Below are 26,196 nucleotides of genomic sequence, written 5' to 3'. Positions count from 1 at the left end.
ACATGGTTAGGTGAAAACGTAATAGTTTAGGTCATATTCGAACTCAGCGTAAAGATACATTGGTAACTTGTATGTTGTAGCGCGATGCGCTACTGCGCCGCGCATCTTCTCTTGACGGATGTTACTCGTCTAAATTTCTTCGAAGTAGCGCGCGCCGCTTTCTTCTTCTCTTTCTTCCCAAAATGTTGGGACGTGTTACGAAGTAGCGTGTGCCGGGCCAGATCATTAACAATGGTCAAATCTTCTCGCAATCGGCGAGATGCGAAAGATTGACATCGTGAATCAAATTGGTAACGTTATTACTGGGCCGCGCTCAGCCTGTCATTCCGCCTAATCTTTATGTTGTATGTTTATGAACATGATGGCCTGAGGTCCCCAGGTAAGTAACGTTCACAATCCCACAGCTTACTGATATAACAAAAACGTACAATCATGTACTACTTAAGGTTAGGGTTAGGGTTATGATCAGATATAATAAGAGGGTTATGGTTTAGAAAAGTCGTTCAGGGCCAGCCAGCTACAGAACAGGTTGAAAAAGTCACGTGACAGTGTAGTGTAGAGTGATTAATCATCATCCCCCGTAATTAATTGACGATGTCAATTCATGGCAGCTCGGCGCGGCACAGTAGCGCATCTCGCCGATCTAGCCAGGTCGCTGTGAGAAGCCTTATTAAGTGCGCGGCGCGGCACAGTAACGCATCGCGCTACAACCCCCGTAAGAGCCTCTACTACTGCACTGGGGATGGCTATGATGTTCATAAACATTATATTTTACTTTATATAATGTATATATGTGTTTAATTTATCCGTACCATTTTACTTCACATAGCCATATATGTGTACTGCGTGAGTCGTGACGCGCTTGTTTGATACACTGAAACATTGATACACTGAAACCAACGTATCATCAATCATTGTTTCAATTAACTTTAGTTTATGTTTCAACATATGAATTGATTCCTTTTGCATTTATATTATGACTAGCGGCAAGAATAATTATTTTTAAGCATCCAGGTTCTTACTGGGCGGCAATCATCCTGTCATTCCGCCGAATCTTTATTCGGGCTGAATGAATTACGACCTCCATTGACGGATGTTACTGTTAAGATGCGTACTCGGGTTTCAGCACGACAACTTACTTAACGGCCTATTTACTGCTCCAATTTTCCATGACTTCTAGAGATTATTTATTTATTATATTTCATTAAATTGTGATGGTATTAATTTAACTACGTATAATGGGCTCCTTTTAACTAGAGTATGGATATTCAGGTTCCGATATTATGGAATACCTCCCGGTTTGAGACTCACTCAGGGCATAGTTCAAACCCAAACTCTCAGTGTACAATGGTAGATTTATGACAGGAATTTATGTTATAATTATGGACTTCGAACTTTTAGGGGAAATTATGTCTAGAGTTTTAACTTCGAACTTTTAGATGAATTTATATCTGGAAGATAACCAATTAAAACAAGTTAATTAAGGACTGTAAAATAATGCAAGACCAATCCAATCGTACATAAAATAAGTGTTCAATCTCATGGTAAAGTCCGTTACCCTAAATCAGTTGGGTAGCTGGGTGATCAATGGGAACTGGTGTGTATTATAACGGGCTGGCTGACTCTCTCTCTGGACGATGGACAGGTAGCTGCTATATCATGGCTACGTTCCTTCAATGCTGCCAACGAGGGCAGAATCCGTGGGAGGGGAATGTCCTAGAAAGGGACAAATTATTAGCAAATGACGGATTAATTAAAGACAATAATATACTAACTAGGATAAAATTAAACAAGATAAAGTTAAATTAGAATGAACTGTAGAATACTAAATATGTAAGAACTTATCAATAAATGCTCAAATGACTTACGAGGTAATAATGTAGGTGCTGCTAAGGTTAGGACAAGCAACCAGGTAGGATAGGCTCACCACAATATTACCTAGGAAGGTATAAACCTATTAGAATTTAATTACTAACCAATCGGGAATGACTTTAGTATTACGAACAATGTGAATCAATAAATTGGGAATAACATTGCTATGAACAACATCTAATGAATGGGTTACATCATAATAGAACAATACCTCGAGCAACAAACTTCCTAGCTTAGCGGGAATTTACGGAAGTGACGGGAACCAATTGCAATGTTCTGGTGACTTCTGGCGGGGAAGAAAGGATAAGTATTTTAGTCGCATAATATACTAAGACTTTTGAACTCATGGGATTAATCTTAACCTAATTATGCATGATACTGATACAGTCTTTAGGAACAAAATACTAAGGTCAATCATTTAAAATAAAAGATTACAAACCTATTTATGAAACTAGTGACGTGGGAGAGAGCGCAGCATACTAACACCCGGGCCGTGTAGAGAAAACCAATCATAGGAGAGGCGTTCGGGAAAAGGCTAAAGGCAGACGGCCCTGAGAATCTTGTGTGTTCATCTTTTGTAGTCTAGGTGTTCTGTGGAAGAGGAGCTCCAGTGGAAGAGGCGGTCCACGCGTTATCCAGGAGAGTTGCAAACAAACAGGTTATTGCAAACAGGTTATTGCAAACAAACAGGTTTAATAATACAAATACAGGTTTTTAAAAACTGGTTAAAATATTGTTCCACTAATTGATGAATTCAATAACTCTATTAATACAATAATTTCTTTGTAAATAATTCTAATAACACTAAATGTCCTTTCTGACCAATGGCTGCAGTGTTCTGCAAACCTCTCGAATCAGATCTTAATCATATAAGTGATCACTTAATTCATCTTTATGAAACCTAATGCCAAGGAATTAAACTGGAATTAAACGCAGCATACTGGGGTTCAACTTAACTTCTAGTTCTGAGGTACTACACACGTCCCTAACATGTCCCCGATCGATTTTAGGACGTCCCCGTCATAACAACCCCATCTATAATTTAAGAACTTTATAAAATAATGCCCTTTCCTTTTACCTTTAAAAAAACTTACATTAGAAAAACTTAACTATCTTTTAAAAAAAACAAATCTCTAAATCCTTGTGCATAAGGTTTAATAAATTTTAATATAACGGGTGGATCTGGATTTCTAGGAATCAACACACTAATCAAATTTGCACAGAGAATTTCGGAATTTCTAAGAAATTTAGAGCCACTAATGCCATTATCAGGAATTAAAGGATTTCCAGGAATCTGGTATAAATGTTGGTGTGTCATGATTAAAATATACAGACTTGTTGCCACAAGCTTCAATAAATTAATTTTTTAATAAAAGAAAAAAAAAGAAAGAAATATACCACTTCTGGTCTTCGACCTCCTGTTACATTTCAACTGCTTCTATTCAATCATAACTTTCATTTTTATGCACCCTTACTTACTTATTTATTCTTACTTAATCATTATGTGTAACCAGGCGCAGTCTGAGCTGACCCCATTTCCGCAGTTTAAAGAACTGCCCATTGCTTCCCAAGGTTCACTTTTTAATCCCCTTGATCACAACAGCTACATTCGCTTACTAACTGGACGATCATAAAGACCAAGTCGCTTTTAGCTTATGTAGGCCCGACTGTACATTGAGCAGATCACGCAACCTTTTAGATAAAAGGATGTTACGCATATGTGAACCTACCGGCAAGGGACCCAGTCTGTAGCGATGGATGACCAGTAAGTGGGATTGGCACTCCTAGGTTCCACCGACGGTCTTACCCATAGAGGACTTAGCTGTCACAACTATGAACTTTGACCGTTTTCTCTTGCCTTGCCTGTTCACTAGATCTTATCTTCCAAATTTTTATTTACTCCCTTTCTGGGTAATTTTCCACCTTTGTGGGGTTCAAAAAGATAAGATACTAGCTAGGTGTGGACTGTCGTCCACGTACCACCGTGTTCCACTTGCCTGGGGACGTATGTCCAGTCCTGGGGGTGACAAGCTCCAGGTACTGAACACCAGGTAGCCCGAAAACACGGCCGACTAGAGGGTACCAAGGCAGTGTGTTAATTCACACTTCGTTAGACACGGGAGCCTTCAGTTTCCTCTCCAGCACTATAGACTTGTTTAACGTGTCCCCGGATCCTCGCGGATCCGCCTCCCCCTGTTACAGGCTGGGATTATAAGGAGCTCATCCCTCTTCCCAACCTATAATTAAAGTCATTGTCCTCGTGGTCATTGTAGTGGTCATTGTAGCGTGCATCTTGGCTGCTGAAAGCCATGTTGTCAAAGTTGTTGGACTGTTGTCCATAGTAATTTATGTTAGGTAGTCCGATGCTTACACGTGATCCTTGGTAATTGTATGGGAGGTTGAGGCCATTATTGTAAGCGGGAGTATCGGTATTTGGGTTTACAGGCTGAACTTCACGTGGTGCGACTTGGCTGATTGCATTAACAGATAGTAAATCTATAATAGTGTTTAACTTATTGGTCGTGTCATTAATGTCCGGTGTGATGGCTGTATCCACAGCGTTGACAGCTTGGGTCCTAGATAGGGAAGCGTTTTTGCAGTTGATGAGAAGGTCTGCCCTCTCTAAAAGTTGTTCATTTTGTAGCTCAGGTGTTTCTCTAAGTCTGGCACTGATATTGGCCTCCTGTATGTTATTTATGAAGCTATCTCTTAGTGCATTGTCCCTCACAAGTACTAACTCGTCTCCGGGGTAGGCCTTCTTAGCAATGTTGTACAATTTAATATAGAAGGCTCTCACAGACTCATTACGTTGGCGCAGGGTCTTCCTCAGTAAAGACTTCGACTCTTCCCTATTTCCTCCTCCGATCCCTAATTCTCTCCTGAGCACTATCAACAATTCCTCAAAGGTGATCTCTGGTCTTATATGCCTCTCCACCGCGAGTAGACACTCATCCGATAAGCAATTTATGAGAATGTGAGGTATCTCGTTATCTCTAGCTCCGATACTATCGACATAGCTCTGGAAACGCCGGATGTATAACTCTAAGTCATTATCCATTCTTAACAAAGGTGGTGCTCGGAGAAATTGAAGTGGGGCTCCTTGATTAACACGATTTTGCCTAGGAGGTATCGGAGGTTGAACTTCACCCTGTCCAATATCGAGGATGTCATTATCACGTTCGGCCATTCCTATTTATGAATATAAGAGGTAAATACTTAAGCTAATGTGTTCAAATAATGTATAAGAGCATTGCAAAAAAATTGTTTACTATTTGTAAGCATGATGTGTAATATATGTGAAGAGAATGCTAGAGAGATGCAGGATTTTGGTAAGAATAGGCAGTTAACTTAAATTCGCGCAACTCCGGAAGTCTTGGAATCTTACTCGGTGAAACTTATTCCACAAGGTTGCAAACTTAACGCGAGTTGAGGAACATTCACACAATGGTCACCAGAGACCTAATTGCGGAGTTACCCCAACAAGGCCTTTCATGGCAGTCTACTTCCAGACTGGAACTTCGAAACACCTAACTTAAAGGCGCAAAATTCCAAGCTTCAATAAGCAAATAATTTAGAATAATCAAATAGCAATAACTACGGCTGATGATCAATAACTCCATTTTCGTTTTTGCTATTATGATACTTTACAGTAATGACACGTTCATGACCGATCAAATTTGTATAGTGCATTTTCACACAAAAGCATGGCCTCAAAATTTCTGCAAATAATTATCTATTGAAATGATTAAATAGTGTATGTGGAGCTATTAAACATCACCGGACAATGTTAAACTTTGTGTTGTGCGAATTTCCCGGTCTACATTTCTAAAAATAACTATAAGCTTCCAACTACACGTAAAAATAATCTTGACTAAAATTTAAGAACTATAAACTAATTTGGCTATTCTTCGATCAGCCGAATCTACTTATAGTTACACAATTCAAAACACAGCACAAAAGGGTTTGCTGCTAAAAAAACAATATTTTAACTTATATATTCTCGCTACAACATCTGACCTTGCAAGTTCTCTCAACTTTGTTTGTAACTGAAAGACAGGCGTTATTCTTCTTCACACTCTGTATAATACTTGAATTACTTCAGCTGCTGAACGGTCTCAGTATTCTGCGGAAACTTCAAGATAAAAAATAATAACAATACTGCCTAATGCAGTAAACAATCAATTTGCATTAATAACTGTGCAGCCACCAGCCAACACTCACAACTTAAAATACCCTGAATCCAATAAAATTTGTATCCCTTATCTCCCAACGTATTTCAAACTATGCCAACTTTAACCAATATACCCTTTATCAAATCTCATATTACTCGTATCATCTCGTCACATCTCAATTCATCTTCCCCATCTTCACGTCCGCATACCCTATTACACTAACATCTTTATTTCTAAACAACAACCCCTTTATCAAATCTCCCTCTGTCTCATCACAATTCAAATATCTTCTCTTCTTCACGTCCGCATACCCTATTACGCTAAATCATGTTGCCAATCTTAGTTTCAAAGTTCGAAGGGTCGTACTGGATCTGAAGTGTTTCTAACCACCAAGCGCGCATTTGGCGGTATCACAACACCCAAATAACAGATAAGAAGCCCATCTACTTATCAAAACTAACGCCTTGTCAACAACCATTATAGCACCTCCTCCCATTAACTTCACAACATCTTCTGAACCCCGTATCCCTTTAGCCGGCTAATAGTTTATACTGCAGTTTAATATATCTCCCCATAATATACTTGTCTCACATTTCAACATCTCATAATATCCCGTAATCTTCTCAACTTTATCATACATCTCCTCTCATCATTCCCATCTTTACCCAATTATACGGCCGTATATTACCTATGGTATTTATCACCACTTTCCCTTTCACATCATCATCATATCTATGACTACTCAATATCATCACATCTTCATCTCATTTACCAAATCTCTTCCCAATTCTCATCATCATATCCCTCTTGCCCAAATATCATCATCATTATATCTACCCCACAATATCTTATAAATTCTTTTCCACTTCTACACTAAACCATTATCTCATCATCAAAACTTCTCAGTTGTGGCTTCATCATTCTATGGTGATGGCTGCAACAACTACTATCAATGTAAATAAACAAATTGCACTAACGGTGCACTAACAAGAAAAACAAGCAAACTAAAGTTTGGCGTCTCTTCCAGATTTTTGAAATTTTGCTACCAAAATTTGTACAGAGAGAGCCGCATTAGGGCTACATTGTTAAGATGCGTACTCGGGTTTTCGCACGACAACTTACTTAACGGCCTATTTACTGCTCCAATTTTCCATGACTTCTAGAGATTATTTATTTATTATATTTCATTAAATTGTGATGGTATTAATTTAACTACGTATAATGGGCTCCTTTTAACTAGAGTATGGATATTCAGGTTCCGATATTATGGAATACCTCCCGGTTTGAGACTCACTCAGGGCATAGTTCAAACCCAAACTCTCAGTGTACAATGGTAGATTTATGACAGGAATTTATGTTATAATTATGGACTTCGAACTTTTAGGGGAAATTATGTCTAGAGTTTTAACTTCGAACTTTTAGATGAATTTATATCTGGAAGATAACCAATTAAAACAAGTTAATAAGGACTGTAAAATAATGCAAGACCAATCCAATCGTACATAAAATAAGTGTTCAATCTCATGGTAAAGTCCGTTACCCTAAATCAGTTGGGTAGCTGGGTGATCAATGGGAACTGGTGTGTATTATAACGGGCTGGCTGACTCTCTCTCTGGACGATGGACAGGTAGCTGCTATATCATGGCTACGTTCCTTCAATGCTGCCAACGAGGGCAGAATCCGTGGGAGGGGAATGTCCTAGAAAGGGACAAATTATTAGCAAATGACGGATTAATTAAAGACAATAATATACTAACTAGGATAAAATTAAACAAGATAAAGTTAAATTAGAATGAACTGTAGAATACTAAATATGTAAGAACTTATCAATAAATGCTCAAATGACTTACGAGGTAATAATGTAGGTGCTGCTAAGGTTAGGACAAGCAACCAGGTAGGATAGGCTCACCACAATATTACCTAGGAAGGTATAAACCTATTAGAATTTAATTACTAACCAATCGGGAATGACTTTAGTATTACGAACAATGTGAATCAATAATTGGAATTAACATTGCAATGAACAACATCTAATTAATAGTTTAATAATTATAAAAGCTCTACCTCGAGGAACAAACTTCCTAGCCTATTATGAATTCAACAGAAGCGACGGGAACCAATTGCTATTATCTGGCATGACGTTAGGAAAATCTGGTGAGAGCAACGGATAAGTATTTTACCCGCATATTATATACAGAACTTGAACTCGTGGATTTAATCTTAACCTAATTATGCATGATATTGATACGGTCTTAGGAACAAAATACTAAGGTCAATCATTTAAAATAAAGGATTACAAACCTATTTATGAAACTAGTGACATGGGAGAGAGCGCAGCATACTAACACCCGGGCCGTGTAGGGAAAACCAATCATAGGAGAGGCGTTCGGGAAAAGGCTAAAGGCAGACGGCCCTGAGAATCTTGTGTGTTCATCTTTTGTAGTCTAGGTGTTCTGTGGAAGAGGAGCTCCAGTGGAAGAGGCGGTCCACGCGTTATCCAGGAGAGTTGCAAACAAACAGGTTATTGCAAACAGGTTATTGCAAACAAACAGGTTTAATAATACAAATACAGGTTTTTAAAAACTGGTTAAAATATTGTTCCACTAATTGATGAATTCAATAACTCTATTAATACAATAATTTCTTTGTAAATAATTCTAATAACACTAAATGTCCTTTCTGACCAATGGCTGCAGTGTTCTGCAAACCTCTCGAATCAGATCTTAATCATATAAGTGATCACTTAATTCATCTTTATGAAACCTAATGCCAAGGAATTAAACTGGAATTAAACGCAGCATACTGGGGTTCAACTTAACTTCTAGTTCTGAGGTACTACACACGTCCCTAACAGTTACTCGTATAAATTTCTTCGAAGTAGCGCGCGCCGCTTTCTTCTCGAAATGTTAGCCCGATGGCACGTTGCTCTAACCAAAGCCCTCTCGCTTGAAGTAGTGCGCGACCGCCGTAGGCGGCAAAGGAGGATATATTTAATTTGTGAAACAAGCGCGTCACGCAGTACGCGTATACACATGGCTATGTGAAGATGGCACGTGCTACGAAGTAGCGCGCTCCGGGCCAGACCATTAACAATGGTCAACGACCTCCATCGCCCTGAAAAAAGTGCGAATACTCATTGGATGTTAGAGCGCACGTGACTAGCATTAACGTAATCATTCAGAACCAATTACAGCCGTGCAAAAGATAACGTGCACGCCAACTACCAATAAGAAAGAAGTGACGTATGCGCTACAAGAGCCGCGCGCTGAGTTAGATTGTAAAATCTGATTATTTGATTGTAAAATAGCATAAACGCGCCTGTTTTATACCGTCGATGAGTAGAACATGGCGTGCGTCTTGGTTGTGGAATGATAATCGTCTAAATTTCTTCGAAGAAGAATTAGTTGTTTGGTTTCCCAAAGAAAGTGCTCAACTGCTGTGCTCAAAGCAGGAGTATTATATTTCGAACTATTAAAACAATGTATATATTGTATATATACAGTTACTGTACACCTGTGCTTACTGGGCGGCGCTCAGCCTGTCATTCCGCCGAATCTTTATGTTTATGAACATAATAGCCTGGGGTCCTCAGGTAAACCTGGCCTGTGCATATGGCCGTTCAGGGAGAGAGGGATGCCCAATTTATTGTTTATAATTGACGAATAACAAGAAATGCGGCCGCTTTTCTTTTGAGGATGGCCGCTCAATTTCCCGATCCGTGTTTGAGTATTTGATCATATTCCATACCACCTGGGGACCCCAGTTGCCAGTATTTACTGTTTATAAGCATGCAGATATGGCGGAGTGACAGGCCGAGCGCCGCCCAGTTGATATAATTCCATATTTAATTTGAAAATCGTGTATATTTCTATGTAACCATATGTTTATTGTTTATGCAACCTGACACGGATTTGTGCAAAATAGTTATACTAACTCTAAATAATAATACTATGCTATCAATTAGCGGGATGCGTACATGGTGAAATTAACAATGTACTTGAAAATTTCAGCACCGCGCGCCAACAATTGTTTAATACAGATTTGCGCGCAAAATAACTTTGCGCAGGCAGACACGTGCGCTCGCACATTGCGCAGGCAGACACGTACGCTCGCAGGCACGGACGAAAGCTACCATATACAAAAAACCTCGTTCGCTAACCCTTGTCCTTGATTCTTTTGTGCCTTCGGCACTTTGAGTCATGGATCGGGAAAAAATTTGTTTGTTAAATAAATAAATAAACATCTTAAGCACGTTTTCCGATACACTTTAAACGAGTCCAGTGACATGCAATTCTTAATTTCAAGAGGCAGCTCATTCCATATATTTTTTGTTATAAGGAGATTAATTCAATTAAATCAAGTGATGCAATTGGCAGAGCACAATCAAATTTTTAGCGTTGCAATTGGCGGAGCACAATACATTGCTACCAATATTTTAAAACTTTAATAATCAAATATATACAAGTTGCAAAACACATGATCTACTCCATTATAGGGGCAGCTGCAGGGATGAGGTTGTATGAGACTTCTGATAGATCTCATGTTTGGTGTCCACCTTCTTTCTTCGGTACCCTCCTAGAGCAATAAGAGTAGTTCTCAACATTGCAAATCTTATCCTCGTTCACTACATCGCAGTATCTCTCCTTCCTTTTTCTTGCTATGAGGTCTGCTACTCTGCTGACGAACTGCTTACACTCTTTAGACATTCCTCCAGATGTGAGGAATACAGCCGGGGTGAAGGTAGCCTTCTCCACATTCAACACTCTCCAAGTACTTGTCCTTCTTCTCCTTTTCCTTTTCTTTGTATACTTCTTGAAGAGTTTTTGTCCTGTTTGATAATCAATTGGGGTGTGAAACCCTTATCAAGAAAGGTCTTATCAAATGGAGTCCAAACTCCTCTAGCAGATACGTCAAGCCGAGCTTGGTCACTACTACTTGGTCACTACTACTTGGTCTCTACTACTCACTCTACTGCCTCATCTTCTGAACATCATTATCTTTAGTATAGTTGAGGATTCTCAACACCCACTTTCAAGTTGAGTACTCTCGACCCACTTAGTCCACATGCCTTGCAAACTTACAGCACGGTATTTGTAATGGTCTAAGTTCCTAATATTCGCCAAAGATGGTTCCTCTAGTCAACCGTAGGAGAAGAGAAAGCTCAACAATAAATTAGATGGCTGCATTTTGTTTTCATTTTATTAGGTCCTAGTATTTATTCCTATTGTCTTAAAGTTTTAAGAGAACTCACCTTAAATTATTTTAATGCAGTCACTCAGATAAGTTTATATCAGGACAATTCAATAAAGACACATACTCTGCCCACAATAAGGGGCCATAATTGTTTCAATTATGTAACTGTATAGAATTATTATTATTATTATTATTATTAGCTTGGTCACCTGTTATAGTTTTGGGGTAGAGGCAGTCACCCTCATTTACCTTCTGTAGCTGATTTTTTTTTGATTTGAAAGTTTTACAAAATAGCAAATATACAAATGTACAGCAAATCGAACAAACATATAAAATGGGCCGAAATGTGTAAATGCTATAAAGCTTGGGTCAGTGAAACAAGTACAGAGGACAACTTTCAAAACACGAGTTTTATGGCCGCCCAAAGTCTCAATAACGTCACCTCCACCTAGTAATAAAATTATGAAATATGAGTGTGAAACAATCAAGAAATAGAGTATATAAATTATAAAATTGTCTCTCAAATACAGATAACGTCCGAAAACTATTAAGATACACAATACTCATTCAAATACTGATCAGTGTCCGAGAGACATGAATTGCTTCATGGTGGCTTCTTATCACGGGCTACAGACTCGTTCTTTGCTAGATCTATCTGGACAGATCCATACATTTTTGTGGGTCTCAACTAGCCTCAGTCTCCCTGTTTTCATCAGAATCTGATGAACTGCTGTTGAGCTTGGGACGGTGATCTTGACTGGTCGGATAGTCGTACTACCTGGCCTCTTCCTGCCGACTCTAGTAGCTTCGAAGTGAGGTTTCTCCCCAATCTCCTCCAAAACTGCGGTTACTAGCGCTGGAAGCTGTTCTCCCTCTTCTTCTTTCAACCCAAACACAATCAGGTTCTTGCTTCTGTCCTCCTCTGCAGCCACACTCTTCATCACCTTCTTCAGGATGTTACTGTTGCAGACTGTACCACTTGCACTGTTCTGTTGTACAGCTGCACTGTAGCTCTGAATACCTGACTCCACCGTTGTTTGCACTGTCTCCTTAACCGACGTCTTAAACAACTGTAGTTCTTGGTCCTTCTGCACAAGCAGCTGGCCCTGCAGCCTGATCACCTTTTCCTTGTCTTCTAACGCTTCCGTCTTCAAGAAATATATGATCTCCTCCATTTCAGCCATCTGGCATTCATGCCGTCGAATGAGGTCTATTGCTTCCACAAGCCGGAGTGCCAGATGCTTTTTATAGACAGTTGGAGCCATAAAAATTTCTCTGTCCATATCTCCACAAATATCATCGTTGTCAATTTTCAGTTCTTTTCCCAACGCAATGAACCACTTAGTAACACTGTCCTCCAATTTTTTCTGTTAATCATAACTGAATCCTTGAATTTGCTCCAGAGATTGGGTCACCTTACGATCATCCTCCATAGTGTACTTGTATAGGAATGTACAAGTACACACGCAAAGGCTAACTACGCGGTAGCAGCAAACTGAACTTATCGCAATTTACAAAAGATAAGAAAGCTCGATAATTGCAACGTAAGCTACACTGACTACACACATAATGAATTATGTTTGTAGTCACATAAATTTGTTTATCTCGTTAGCAAAATTGATTGGGTACTTAATGATTACCCAATTACGACACCGTAATTGGGCTCTCTGCACGATTCCCATAATGCGGATCTAGTCTCAACCCAATCACCTGATCACACGTAGTGAACAAACTCGTATCTCGGTCAACTGAGAAGCTAGACTGAGAAGCTGGACCTAAATCTCGCACACACCACCAGTGATGAAGACAGGGGTGATGATGCTGATGATGAAGATGAGGAAGATGAGGAAGTTGATGATGAGGTTGAGAATGTAGAGGAAGAGGTTTCAGAAGAGTGAGCTGAAAAGAAGACAAGATTCTATTCTAATTTACTGATTATTATATTTATTGAAATAAACATATAATATCCATTACTCCAGGAGTGATGACAGGATAAGTACTGAGAAGCTAGAACTCTCGTTTTTTCAGGACAAACTTAATTTAAATGGCCAAACACCATTCAATAAAATTTGGCTCGATCCGAATATCCAAACTATCAAATGAATGCGAAAATGAACCTTCATTTGAAAAAATGAACACGAATATTTTTTGATTTGACAAATTCCTCGAACCAGTGGTGGCAGTAAGTCATACCAGAAATAATTATTTCAATTGGACACTCAGCGACTGAGCTAGGCCAACGTATGGGTACTGACTTTTGGCCCCCCCCCCCCCCCCCCCCCCCCCCCCCCCCCCCCCCCCCCCCCCCCCCTGTATTTATAATTAAGGAAAATACGTGAAAAATGATTTGGGGAAAATAATGATGTTGACCTAAATTGGGTAGTCCAAAAATATGGTGTTTTTTTCGAAAAACCACCGACTTTCGTACCATTTAAATATGTCTTGTAAAGTACAAAAAAGGGACAATTTTAACCTTTAGGGGCCATTATCTCGAAAGTTTTTTAACATTCGCCCTTAAGAAAAAAACCATGACGATATAATTTTTTTCAAATATCTTTCCAAAAACCTATAATTTTCGAGGAGTTCCTTGTCACTAATCTATTACCAGAGGGTGACGTGAACTCAATTGAACAGGGGCTTTTCCTGATCTCCTTGTATTTGTGTTAATTGCTGTAAAGTTTGATACTAATTCTAACTCTTATTTCATAGAGTTCGAATATTCCAATTGAAATACCTTAAACTATCTCCATTCAGTAAGGTTATGTACAAAATGTTTATAAAAGATTGATAAGAAATATGACAGAATCTGGAGATGAAGGAGAAGTTGTTGTTCATGACACAGAGGTAAATATATTACAAACCTATCACAAACACAGAGGTAAATATATTACAAACCTATCACAAAAACCATTACAATACACACAGAGGTAAATATATTACAAACCTATCACAAACACAGAGGTAAATATATTACAAACCTATCACAAACACCATTACAATACATTTTATTAACCTGGTGAGGTAATAACGTCCAGTAAAACGCTGATTCACCATTCTCTCCCCTTCCCCCAACATTCTCTCCCCTTCCCCCAACATTCTCTCCCCTTCCCCCAACATTCTCTCCCCTTCCCCCAACATTCTCTCCCCTTCCCCCAACATTCTCTCCCCTTCCCCCAACATTCTCTCCCCTTCCCCCAACATTCTCTCCCCTTCCCCCAACATTCTCTCCCCTTCCCCCAACATTCTCTCCCCTTCCCCCAACATTCTCTCCCCTTCCCCCAACATTCTCTCCCCTTCCCCCAACATTCTCTCCCCTTCCCCCAACATTCTCTCCCCTTCCCCCAACATTCTCTCCCCTTCCCCCAACATTCTCTCCCCTTCCCCCAACATTCTCTCCCCTTCCCCCAACATTCTCTCCCCTTCCCCCAACATTCTCTCCCCTTCCCCCAACATTCTCTCCCCTTCCCCCAACATTCTCTCCCCTTCCCCCAACATTTTGGAAAAATGTCCATATTTTTATTTTCATATCACGTGTTCCTTTGCAAATGGGTCCCTGGTGTCAAGCAAGTAGGTTCATTAAAACAATAAGTTTAGAATGAAACTAAGTTTTATTTTACATTCCTTTAATCATAAATAAAATAAGAGCTTAAAGTTAAACCAAAAATTAAGTTAACTAGAAATAAACTTGTGGAAATATTCTTTGGTGATTGTATATAATTATTTATTAAACTTTAGTTGAATTTTAGTATTTTTATTATGGCAAGTGGTTGAATTTAATGAGACAGGGTCAGGTTCTCTATTGTCTTAGAAAAATGTCTACTTAACAGTAGGCAATGCTGAGTGGCAGGAATGAGGGACCAAAACGCTTAGGCCATTATTGCTTCCCCTAAGTACCCCCGGCCCTACTTGAGTGCTCGTGAACTGTAACCACTATTAATTGGGAGCCAATTCTGTGCAGAGTCAAAAGTCAAAACCCTGATTAACCATGCAAATATACTATTTTAAACCTTCCCCTAAACTGTACAGTAAATCAGGGTTTTACTGTAGTTTATTTTTTTAAACAACAGCGATTTACGAATTTGATTAGTAACTGCTACAAGCTGAATGATAAACAACTGTCACTTCTAAATGTGTACTTGAAATGGTGCCAGTTATTGGAGTGTTCTGTTCCACACAATGCTCCCCTGCAGCCCTGCGCTCACAGCGCCGCTCCTTTGGCGCACCCTCCGTTCCCCCTCTTAAAAGTTAAAGTACAATGGTAATTGGACAAATCAGGTGATTTTGGAGGATATGCCGGTAAAATCTCTAAAACAGTGTGTTTCTAGAGCAAAACTTGCAATTTTGTTATTATATCTTTTAAGTTAAGTTTTTCTGAATTGTCCCACATTAAAACGACGATTTGGCGCCCCCCTTAGGTAGTGCACAGCCCCCCCCCCCCCCCCCTTAGGTGGTGCACAGCTGGGTAGGTGGTGCACAGCTGGGTAAGTGGTGCACAGCTGGGTAAGCAGGGCCCTTTGTTACGCCACTAATATGTTTGTTGACAATTGACCCCCCCCCCCCATCAATTGACCCCCTATGTAATTACAATTGTCGTGAAATCTAGGGATTAGTACGACAAGGTCAGGGCCGGGTCAGGGTCAGGGTCAGGGTTGGGGGGTCAATTGTCGCCCACCCATTTACAAGACAAGGTAGCCTAGGGGTTAGAGCATCCGCCTTCTGCGTAGAAGATTTATATATTATTAGGGTTAGAATCCCTGTGTCACCTAGTCTGGAGAGTAACTAAGGATCCATTAGATCTATGCGATCTCCTCGGTCGGCTCAGCCGAATGAAAGGAAACCTGATTGAGGGTTAAATGAGGAGGAGTACGTGTTAAAAGATGAAGAATCTTCTTAGAATACCCCTTTAGAATACCCCTTTAGAATACCCCTTTAGAATACCCCTTTAGAATACCCCTTTAGAATACCCCTTTAGAATACCCCTTTAGAATACCCCTTTAGAATACCCCTTTAGAATACCCCTTTAGAATACCCCTTTAGAACACCCCTTTAGAACACCCCTTTAGAAAACCCCTTTAGAATACCCCTTTAGAATTCCCCATTAGAATACCTCTTTAGAATACCCCTTTAGAATACCCCTTTAGAATACCCCTTTAGAATACCCCTTTAGAATACCCCTTTAGAATACCCGGCTTTAGAATACCCCTTTAGAATACCCCTTTAGAATACCCCTTTAGAATACCCCTTTAGAATACCCCTTTAGAATACCCCTTTAGAATACCCCTTTAGAATACCCCTTTAGAATACCCCTTTAGAATACCCCTTTAGAATACCCCTTTAGAATACCCCTTTACTTCAGTACATCTACATTGTAGTGTACTGTAAACACAGTACTATATTACTATAACGGGGGGGGGGGGGTGACATGTCTCCAATGTCTCCCGCACCTTATCTTTTCGAAAAAGACAAAGACATTGGAGACATTGGAGACATTGGAGACATTGGAGACACAGCTTTTGGAGACATTTGGGACATTTGGGACATTGGGGACATTAGAGACACAGCTTTTGGAGACATTGGAGACACAGCCTCCTCCTCCTCCTCCTCCTCCTCCTCCTCTTCTTCCTCCTCAGTCCTCCTCAGTCGTTCTCCTCCTCCTCCTGAGTCCTCCTCCTCCTGAGTCCTCCTCCTCCTGAGTCCTCCTACTCCTCTTCATCCTCCTCCTCTTCCTCCTCAATCATCAGTCCTCCTCCTCAGTCCTCCTCCTCATCTTTCTCGTCAGTCTTCCTCCTCCTCCTCAGTCCTCCCCAAGTCCCCCTCCTCCTCAGTCCTCCCCCAGTCCCCCCTCCTATTCAGTCCTCATCCTCCTCCTCCTCAGTTTTCCTCAGTCCTCCTCCTTCTCAGTCCTCCTCCTGAGTCCTCTTCCTGAGTCCTCCTCCTGAGTCCTCCTCTTCCTGAGTCCTCCTCCTCCTAGGTCCTCCTCCTTCTCCTCCTCCTCCTCCTCCTCAGTCCTTCTCCTCCTCCTCCTCCTCCTCCCTCTCAGTCATCCTCCTCAGTCATCCTCCTCAGCCATCCTCCTCAGCCGTCCTCCTCAGCCATCCTCATCAGTACTCCTCAGTCCTCCTCCTCAGTCCTCATCCTCCTCCTCAGTCCTCCTCCTCATGCTTCTCCTTAGTCCTCCTCTTCCTCAGTCCTCCCCAGTCTCCTCCTCCTCCCATTCACTCCTCCTCCTCCTCAGTTTTCCTGAGTCTTCCTCCTGAGTCCTCCTCCTCCTCCTGAGTCCTCCTCCTGGGTCCTCCTCCTAGCCTCCTAGGTCCTCCTCCTTCTCCTCCTCAGTCCTTCTCCTCCGCCATCCTCCTCAGTCCTCCTCCTCCCTCTCAGTCATCCTCCTCAGCCATCCTCCTCAGTCCTCCTCAGTCCTTCTCCTCCTCCTCAGTCCTCATCCTCATCCTCCTCTTCAGTCCTTCTCCTCCTGGGTCCTCTTCCTCCTCTTCATCCTCCTCCTCTTCCTCCTCAGTCCTCAGTCCTCCTCCTCATCCTTCTCGTCAGTCCTCCTCCTCCTATTCAGTCCTCCTCCTCCTTCTCCTCAGTTCTTCTCAGTCCTCCTCCTGCTCATTCCTCCTAAGTCCTCCTCCTGAGTCCTCCCCCTCTTCCTCCTGAGTCCTCCTCCTGGTTCATCCTCCTCCTAGTTCCTCCACCTTCTCCTTCTCCTCCTCAGTCATTCTCCTCCTCCTCCTCCTCAGTCATCCTCTTCAGTACTCCTCAGTCCTCCTCCTTCTCAGTCCTCCTCAGTCCTCTTCCTGAGTTCTCCTCCTCCTCAGTCCTCCTTCTGGGTCCTCCTCCTCCTAGGTCCTCCCCCTCCTCCTCTTATTCACTCCTCAGTTTTCCTGAGTCCTTCTCCTGAGTCCTCCTCCTGAGTCCTCCTCCTGGGTCCTCCTCCTCCTAGGTCCTCCTCCTTCTCCTCCTCAGTCCTTCTCCTCCTCCTCCTCAGTCCTCCTCCTCCTCCCTCTCAGTCATCCTCCTCAGCCATCCTCCTCAGTCCTCCTCCTCTTCAGTCCTCATCCTCATCGTCCTCTTCAGTCCTCCTCCTCCTGGGTCCTCTTCCTCCTCTTCATCCTCCTCTTCCTCCTCAGTCCTCAGTCCTCAGTCCTCCTCCTCATCCTTCTCGTCAGTCCTCCTCCTCCTTAGTCCTCCCCAGTCCCCCTCGTCCTCCTATTCAGTCCTCCTCCTCCTCCTCAGTTCTCCACAGTCCTCCTCCTTCTCATTCCTCCTAAGTCCTCCTCCTGAGTCCTCCCCCTCTTCCTCCTGAGTCCTCCTCCTGGTTCATCCTCCTCCTAGTTCCTCCACCTTCTCCTTCTCCTCCTCAGTCCTTCTCCTCCTCTCCTCCTCAGTCATCCTCTTCAGTACTCCTCAGTCCTCCTCCTTCTCAGTCCTCCTCCTTCTCAGTCCTCCTCAGTCCTCTTCCTGAGTTCTCCTCCTCCTCCTCCTCCTCAGTCCTCCTTCTCGGTCCTCCTCCTCCTAGGTCCTCCCCCTCCTCCTATTCACTCTTCAGTTTTCCTGAGGCCTTCTCCTGACTCCTCCTCCTGAGTCCTCCTCCTGGGTCCTTCTCCTCCTAGGTCCTCCTCCTTCTCCTCCTCAGTCCTTCTCCTCCTCCTCCTCAGTCCTCCTCCTCCTCCCTCTCAGTCATCCTCCTCAGCCATCCTCCTCAGTCCTCCTCCTCCTCCTCAGTCCTCATCCTCATCGTCCTCTTCAGTCCTCCTCTTCCTGGGTCCTCTTCCTCCTCTTCATCCTCCTCCTCTTCCTCCTCAGTCCTCAGTCCTCAGTCCTCCTCCTCATCCTTCTCGTTAGTCCTCCTCCTCAGTCCTCCCCAGTCCCCCTCCTCCTATTCAGTCCTCCTCCTCCTCCTCAGTTCTCCTCAGTCCTCCTCCTTCTCATTCCTCCTAAGTCCTCCTCCTGAGTCCTCCTCCTCTTCCTCCTGAGTCCTCCTCCTGGTTCATCCTCCTCCTAGTTCCTCCACCTTCTCCTTCTCCTCCTCAGTCCTTCTCCCCCTCCTCCTCCTCCTCAGTCATCCTCTTCAGTACTCCTGAGTCCTCCTCCTTCTCAGTCCTTTTCCTGAGTTCTCCTCCTCCTCCTCCTGAGTCCTCCTTCTGGGTCCTCCTCCTAGGTCCTCCTCCTTCTCCTCCTCAGTCCTACTCCTCCTCCTCAGTCCTTTTCCTCTTCCTCCTCCTCCTCCTCCCTCTCAGTCATCCTCCTCAGCCATCCTCCTCAGCCATCCTCCTCAGTACTCCTCAGTCCTCCTCCTTCTCAGTCCTCCTCAGTCCTCTTCCTGAGTCCTCATCCTCCTCCTTCTCCTCCTGAGTCCTCCTCCTGGGTCATCCTCCTCCTAGATCCTCCTCCTTCTCCAATCATACATCTACGTCTCCAGTGTCTCCAATGTCTCCAATGTCTCCAAAAGCTTTGTCTCCAATGTCCCCAATGTCTCCAATGTCTCCAAAAGCTGTGTCTCCAATGTCTCCAATGTCTCCAGGACATGTCTCTGCACCCTATCTTTTCAAAAAAGACATTGGAGACATTGGAGACATGCCCCCCCCCCCCTATAACTATTATTAACTATTAATTATATATATATATATCCTACTTCACAGACAATTCTAAAATTTGGACGAGAACAATGTTTTGAAGTTTTTGCAAATTTTGAAAATAGGTAGAATGTAAGGTTGCTCCTTCATAATTCGTCTTTTTCTCCGATAATAAATTGTAATCCCGATAATAAATTGCAATCCCGATAACACTCGACCTCTGCCTGATCCAGAGGATGTCACCATTTTACCTTCACACAGATATCGAACGCTGTCAGAAGATGACGATCAGACCTCATTAAATTTTGAAAATGTTTTATATCCTGTCACTTGACCATAATTTAAATCGATAAAAAGTATTTTATAGGGGAGCAACATATCATACCTCTAAAATTCATTCTTATTTGGTACTGAGGATTGGTATTGTTTTCTACATAATATCATGAAACGGATTGTTTGCCCGCCACGCCAGTTTGAGTGTTTCCCTTTGTTTGAAATATAATCCTCCTGCTTGATTGCAGTTGAGCGCTCTTTGGGAATCCAAGTAACAACTAATCATTATATATATATAATATATTTCATTGGCTGGACTTCTACACAATAAAAGAAAGCGGTTGTGATTAGATCTTCGTAAGTCTTTGCATCATTTATTTACATTAATTCTCAAATTATTTGTTATATAGTAGTGTTGAAAGTATTAAAACTGTAATAGATATATATATATCCATAGACACAGTGTTTCGTCCTATTAGGACTCATCAGTATGGCTCAAATCATCAGGGTTGGTTTTGCTGATGGCGGGAATCGATCCAGAACAAATCAAATTGGCGGGCAAACGATCCGTTTCATGATATGTATAAAACAATACCAATCGTCAGTGTCAAATAGAATAATGAATTGTAGCGCTATGACATGTTGCTCCTTTATAAAATAATTTTTATCGATCATGAAACATTTTCAAAATTATCAAAATTCACAAAATATATATATATAATATATAATTTTTTTTTTTTGAAATAAATTTTCGTGCACATACAGAATGAATGGTTAATAATTTAATATATATGTAGACCAAGCTCTGTGCACGGGATGCTTCCCGGAAGAATCCAGTTCTTTTAGAGGGGCACCCTACCTAAAGCCAAATTGAGATATAATAATCATATTCCTAGGGAAATAATCAGAAATCGAATACCAATCAAATAATATGATATATAGCTAGGAGTAGTAACCATATTTACTATGCAAAATGCCCCAACCACATGGTGTAAATTTATATAAAATTCAAATTCCATATCATCATTAAACCTCAATAGTCAATATAATAGCCCAAGCAAAATTAAATAACTTCTTATATACCTTACTGTCATACTACAAATTAATTAAACATTTGAAATCTGTTAACCAGAGAATAAATTTCTAAACCTAATGCAATAGGGATATATTAATGCTTTTCATACAAGTTACAACAAAGTCTTCATGTTATGTATCCTGGGTTTGGACAGGATATATAATAGGGATATATAATAAGGATATTTATATAATGTATATATATATATTATATATAATATGTATTCAGTATTAAGGTCTAAAGTGCTTACTTTTAAAGATATTCACGAAAAAACTGTTTTTGGCACAGTGGAAACTAAAATAGCACCCCAGCTAGGAAGGTCTTGTGACAACTGTAGTAGACACCTGATACACTACAGTTAAATCCTGGCATATATATTATATAGGAAATAGGTTAAACATAACAAGAATTGCATCCGTTTTTTCGTGGTGGCAGACGCTAGAGTTCCATTCACTGCAAGCTCTGATCATTTCACTATATAATACATGCTGAAGATCCAGGAAACCACTATTGTGATTAACGGAGGACCCGACCCCCCCCCCCCCCCCCCCAATGATGTCAAAGATATAGTTCGATGAAAAATTCCATGGCATTAATGACAATCTTGAACAAAGGTTATTATATTACAAAGGTTATTATATGTACATACTATATATTTTTTTTTTATTGCCAGTCGTTGATCATCAAAAAACAGGTTTTCCAATATTTCAGGTGTCGATTGATGAAATGTTGTCGCTAGCTTGTCGACAAGGAAAACAAGATATTGTGGAGCTGTTGCTGGAAAGTGGGGCCAGTGTGAATCATAGAAATAGCACAGGTACGATCTTATCCTGTGTTTTTCAGTTTTTATAAGAACTAACTGTGAAAATTATTTGTTGAAAAACGTAATTTAGTTAATTCGGTCAACTGTTAAGACATATTATTTTTAAATAGCTATCCGATTATAGGGAATCAGAGTTGTACACCGTAATACTATACTATACTATACTATATACTATATACTATATAATACTATTACACGATACTTTAGGTTTACTTTTAGTACCGTGAAGGATAATGTTAAAATAGTAATACGCAGGGAACACGCCCTTGTTGGAAGCTTGTAGTCAAGGTCACGTGACCGTTGCTAAGCTGCTGCTGGACCGCGGAGCAGAGATAGACGCTCCCACTGGTTTGTACATTCTTTCTCTTTACCATTTTGCAGGGGTATACTCCCTGCAGAGATAGACGCTCCCACTGGTTTGTACATTCTTTCTCTTTACCATTTTGCAGGGGTGTACTCCCTGCAGAGATAGACGCTCCCACTGGTTTGTACATTCTTTCTCTTTACCATTTTGCAGGGGTGTACTCCCTGCAGAGATAGACGCTCCCACTGGTTTGTACATTCTTTCTCTTTACCATTTTGCAGGGGTGTACTCCCTGCAGAGATAGACGCTCCCACTGGTTTGTACATTCTTTCTCTTTACCATTTTGCAGGGGTGTACTCCCTGCAGAGATAGACGCTCCCACTGGTTTGTACATTCTTTCTCTTTACCATTTTGCAGGGGTGTACTCCCTGCAGAGATAGACGCTCCCACTGGTTTGTACATTCTTTCTCTTTACCATTTTGCAGGGGTGTACTCCCTGCAGAGATAGACGCTCCCACTGGTTTGTACATTCTTTCTCTTTACCATTTTGCAGGGGTGTACTCCCTGCAGAGATAGACGCTCCCACTGGTTTGTACATTCTTTCTCTTTACCATTTTGCAGGGGTATACTCCCCTGCAGAGATAGACGCTCCCACTGGTTTGTACATTCTTTCTCTTTACCATTTTGCAGGGGTGTACTCCCTGCAGAGATAGACGCTCCCACTGGTTTGTACATTCTTTCTCTTTACCATTTTGCAGGGGTATACTCCCTGCAGAGATAGACGCTCCCACTGGTTTGTACATTCTTTCTCTTTACCATTTTGCAGGGGTATACTCCCTGCAGAGATAGACGCTCCCACTGGTTTGTACATTCTTTCTCTTTACCATTTTGCAGGGGTATACTCCCCTGCAGAGATAGACGCTCCCACTGGTTTGTACATTCTTTCTCTTTACCATTTTGCAGGGGTATACTCCCTGCAGAGATAGACGCTCCCACTGGTTTGTACATTCTTTCTCTTTACCATTTTGCAGGGGTATACTCCCTGCAGAGATAGACGCTCCCACTGGTTTGTACATTCTTAAATCTCATTTTTTGTACTCCCCTGCATTTTGGTAATATTTTGGATATTCCTTAATTGCGTTGGGAGTCCCCCCTAGAATCATTTCGTCCGTAAAATTGCAATAAATCATCTAGAAAATTACGAATCTAGGAGACCTCAAAGCTCGTCTTCTGAGGGGCGAGGTTGAAGGGGGGGGGGTGTAGTGTACCCCCCCCCCCCCCCCCCCCCCCAGGTTGAAGGATACAATGGAAGTACAGTAAGCATTTATCTGCTTATAGTATTGGTTAGGAAAATTGGATATAGTGAAGTGCGGAAATTTGGGGTAAGCAGGTTCAAAATTTAAGTTAAAATTAGTTTTGTGCGTATTTTACCAATGTTCTGAGTGGAGAGGTTTTGTTGTTATAACTTCTCACTAACATCCCCTCTTAGATACAACGTACGACAGCGCCCTAACTTGGGCCTGTACCCTGGGTAATGAAGAGATTGTGAAGCTACTGCTCGATTACCAAGCTGATGTTGAGCATCACACTAAAGATGGCTGCACTGCGCTCATGTTTGCTAGCCTCACTGGTCACAAAGCGGTATGTTCGTGAGCCTGAGTGAAGTTATTTAGTTATTCCATGTGTGCAGCTTCTCGTAGGGCTTTAATGTATATACAGGGTGTTCACGATACATTGAAACGGTTTTAAATGTCTATTACAACATTTATGAAGGAGCATTCCACTATATTTTCCACTCATTTTCTTTGCTAATCGATTAAATGTATGTTACAACCAGTCCAGATATCAAAAATGTCACACAATTCTCAAAATTTTAAATATTGTGCTGCAACATCCTGATATGACTGATAATTGTGAAGAATGTTTCTGCCAGAACTAGTTTGGAAATTGGCCCCAAAATTTGTTCATTGGGCCTTAATCTAAAATCTGATCAATAGAGTGAAGTCAAAGTACGATTCTTTATTGACTCTGAAAATTTCATGCGAAAATATTAAGGAATGGAGAAGTAATTACGAATTGAGCGAATTCGCTATTGTGAAAGACGAAAATTGAGATATTAGTGATTTTCAACGTTTTTGTGGTTTTTGGCCTTAGTAGTCACATTTCAACAAATATTGAGCTGAAAAATGTAGTGATTATGTAGTTTGGCTTTACTTTTCACATAAAATTGGTTTCGTATAAAAATATCAATTTTTTATAGACATTTAAAACCGTTTCAATGTATCAGTAATTTTAGTGAAGATATTAAATTTCTTGTATGCTTTAGTAAAATGTTAACTTTTATCGAGTTTTACCATGAAAAAAAGAGAAGTTTATGGCTTAATACATCCAACACCACGAATTTAATCAGTTTATATATCAAATATTAGATCATATCCACAACATTTTATTCACAGGTTGCAAAATTACTCCTCGACAAGAAATCTCAAGTGAACGTTGAGTCGGAGTCTAACAAAGACTCACCCTTAACATTTGCTTGCTGGAAAGGTCATGAAGGGGTAAGTTATCCTCTCAAAAATCCATTGTCTTGTCGATCTCCAAAGCGCGATTTTTGTACGTCGATTGTGCGATATGGAGAAGTAAATGTTCACAAGTTAGTTTTGATTTGATTTGTATGTACCATAACAATTTGCGTCACTCTGTAATGCCTTGACTGTGTCATCAGTATTCAGTTCTTGTGCGGAGGATGTCACATAAGGTGTGCTATGGAGTAGAAAACAATACTTGTAGCGCACGCGCGAAATAGCTTTTTGGACTGTGAGTCGAATGCGTTCACAACGGAATGACTTTTTAGAAAAAGCGCGCGCACGCACCAACATACTTTTTCGATATTTATAGCAACGAACGAAAGAGCTTTGCATGTCCAACTTGCAATCTACCGATCGTCATCAATACTTCAATAGCAGCTTTTCTCAATGAGTCGCAGTAACATATTAAAGGAAACTAATATAATCTCACATAATTCTGCCAAGTCCTTTGTAATATGGCAGCATAATAAAAACTGTGATGGTTCATAACCAAACATATTCTCAAACCTTGCTCCGAGAATAGATATATTGTTTTTCAGGTGGTTAAATTGTTGCTAGCTAATGGGGCAAATGTTGAACACCGGACTAAAGAAGGGTTTACTCCTCTAATGTTCGCTGCACTCGGTGGCCATGTTGATGTCGCAAAGTAAGTGACCGGACTTCTTAATTAGTTACTAGATAACAAGATTCGAGTAGCACGTGGTGTGACGTCACATGTCACGTGTTATGTGAATTTTATCATGGAGTATCACTTACTCTAGGATGATCTCAGTGATATGTGAACATGTTGCCATGTTATTACACTATACATATATTTGGAACTGTTTGTTAACAGTTTGTGTAAATGATGTTAAGGACTTAAATCAATGTATGCATGTAAAGTGTGTCACTGTACACACTGAAATATATATTTATGTACTCATGTATACATATTCTGCCTCGTTCTGTTGTTGCTGACTATTAATTAACTAATTGATAACATCAGGTGCTTGCTGGTTGCCGGGGCGGAAGTCAACACCCCATCGGGCAGTAATAACGATATCCCTATGACAAGTGCCTGTTGGAAGGGACACCACGAGGTCGTTAAGCTTCTGCTGATTTACAATTCTGACATTGAACACAGGTGTGTACTGTGTGGTGGTTATATATTGGGGGGGGGGGGGCACGTTATATATTGGGGGGGGGGGGGGGGGGGGGGGCACGTCTTATATATTGGGGGGGGGGGGGGGGGCCTTCAGATCTAGTATATTGTTTGTTAAAACTACTATTAATATCAATGTGTTGAACCTCAGTTCTAGCTATTGAACATCAATTTGTACA

General features: G+C 41.1%; 3 protein-coding genes and 1 long non-coding RNA gene across 5 annotated transcripts in view; 1 reads left to right on the top strand and 3 right to left on the bottom strand.

The window, feature by feature from the left end:
* The window catches only part of LOC134822486 (allograft inflammatory factor 1-like), a 72,362-nt gene extending 51,856 nt beyond the window's left edge, over window positions 1–20,506 (bottom strand). Inside the window, exon 1 of one of the 2 annotated variants that reach the window (XM_063833601.1) lies at window positions 20,478–20,506. The gene's annotated coding sequence lies outside the window, so the exon portion shown is untranslated. The remainder of the gene's footprint in view (window positions 1–20,477) is intronic. The other variant, XM_063833602.1, reaches the window with a different exon arrangement.
* The window catches only part of LOC134822479 (ankyrin repeat and KH domain-containing protein 1-like), a 188,401-nt gene that overhangs the window by 74,259 nt on the left and 87,946 nt on the right, over window positions 1–26,196 (top strand). Inside the window, exons 2-8 of the mRNA XM_063833591.1 lie at window positions 13,996–14,081; window positions 21,873–21,978; window positions 22,240–22,332; window positions 23,778–23,929; window positions 24,745–24,846; window positions 25,416–25,522; window positions 25,862–25,999. Of these exons, the coding sequence (XP_063689661.1) occupies window positions 14,034–14,081; window positions 21,873–21,978; window positions 22,240–22,332; window positions 23,778–23,929; window positions 24,745–24,846; window positions 25,416–25,522; window positions 25,862–25,999 (746 nt within the window). The 5' untranslated portion in view covers window positions 13,996–14,033. The remainder of the gene's footprint in view (window positions 1–13,995; window positions 14,082–21,872; window positions 21,979–22,239; window positions 22,333–23,777; window positions 23,930–24,744; window positions 24,847–25,415; window positions 25,523–25,861; window positions 26,000–26,196) is intronic.
* Window positions 1,481–5,881, bottom strand: LOC134822028 (uncharacterized). Its single transcript, XM_063832862.1, has 4 exons — window positions 2,312–5,881; window positions 2,084–2,158; window positions 1,869–1,938; window positions 1,481–1,716 (listed from the first exon to the last, which is right to left on the bottom strand). Exon 1 carries the CDS (start codon window positions 5,057–5,059, stop codon window positions 4,082–4,084), a length of 978 nt encoding a protein of 325 aa, XP_063688932.1. The 5' UTR covers window positions 5,060–5,881; the 3' UTR covers window positions 1,481–1,716; window positions 1,869–1,938; window positions 2,084–2,158; window positions 2,312–4,081.
* Window positions 7,509–8,816, bottom strand: LOC134822008 (uncharacterized). Its single transcript, XR_010161103.1, has 4 exons — window positions 8,346–8,816; window positions 8,109–8,195; window positions 7,895–7,964; window positions 7,509–7,742 (listed from the first exon to the last, which is right to left on the bottom strand). It is a non-coding gene; the product is annotated as an uncharacterized LOC134822008 (long non-coding RNA).

The sequence above is a fragment of the Bolinopsis microptera genome, chromosome 10 (genome assembly GCF_026151205.1).
Source record: "Bolinopsis microptera isolate Bmic1 chromosome 10, MBARI_Bmic_1.0, whole genome shotgun sequence".
Taxonomy (NCBI): domain Eukaryota; kingdom Metazoa; phylum Ctenophora; class Tentaculata; order Lobata; family Bolinopsidae; genus Bolinopsis; species Bolinopsis microptera.
Note: the sequence above shows the minus strand (reverse complement) of the source record. Positions and strands in the feature narration are given on the sequence as shown.

Excerpts from the sequence above, each read along its gene's own strand:
- LOC134822028 (XM_063832862.1), bottom strand. The coding sequence starts at position 5,059 with ATGGCCGAACGTGATAATGACATCCTCGATATTGGACAGGGTGAAGTT.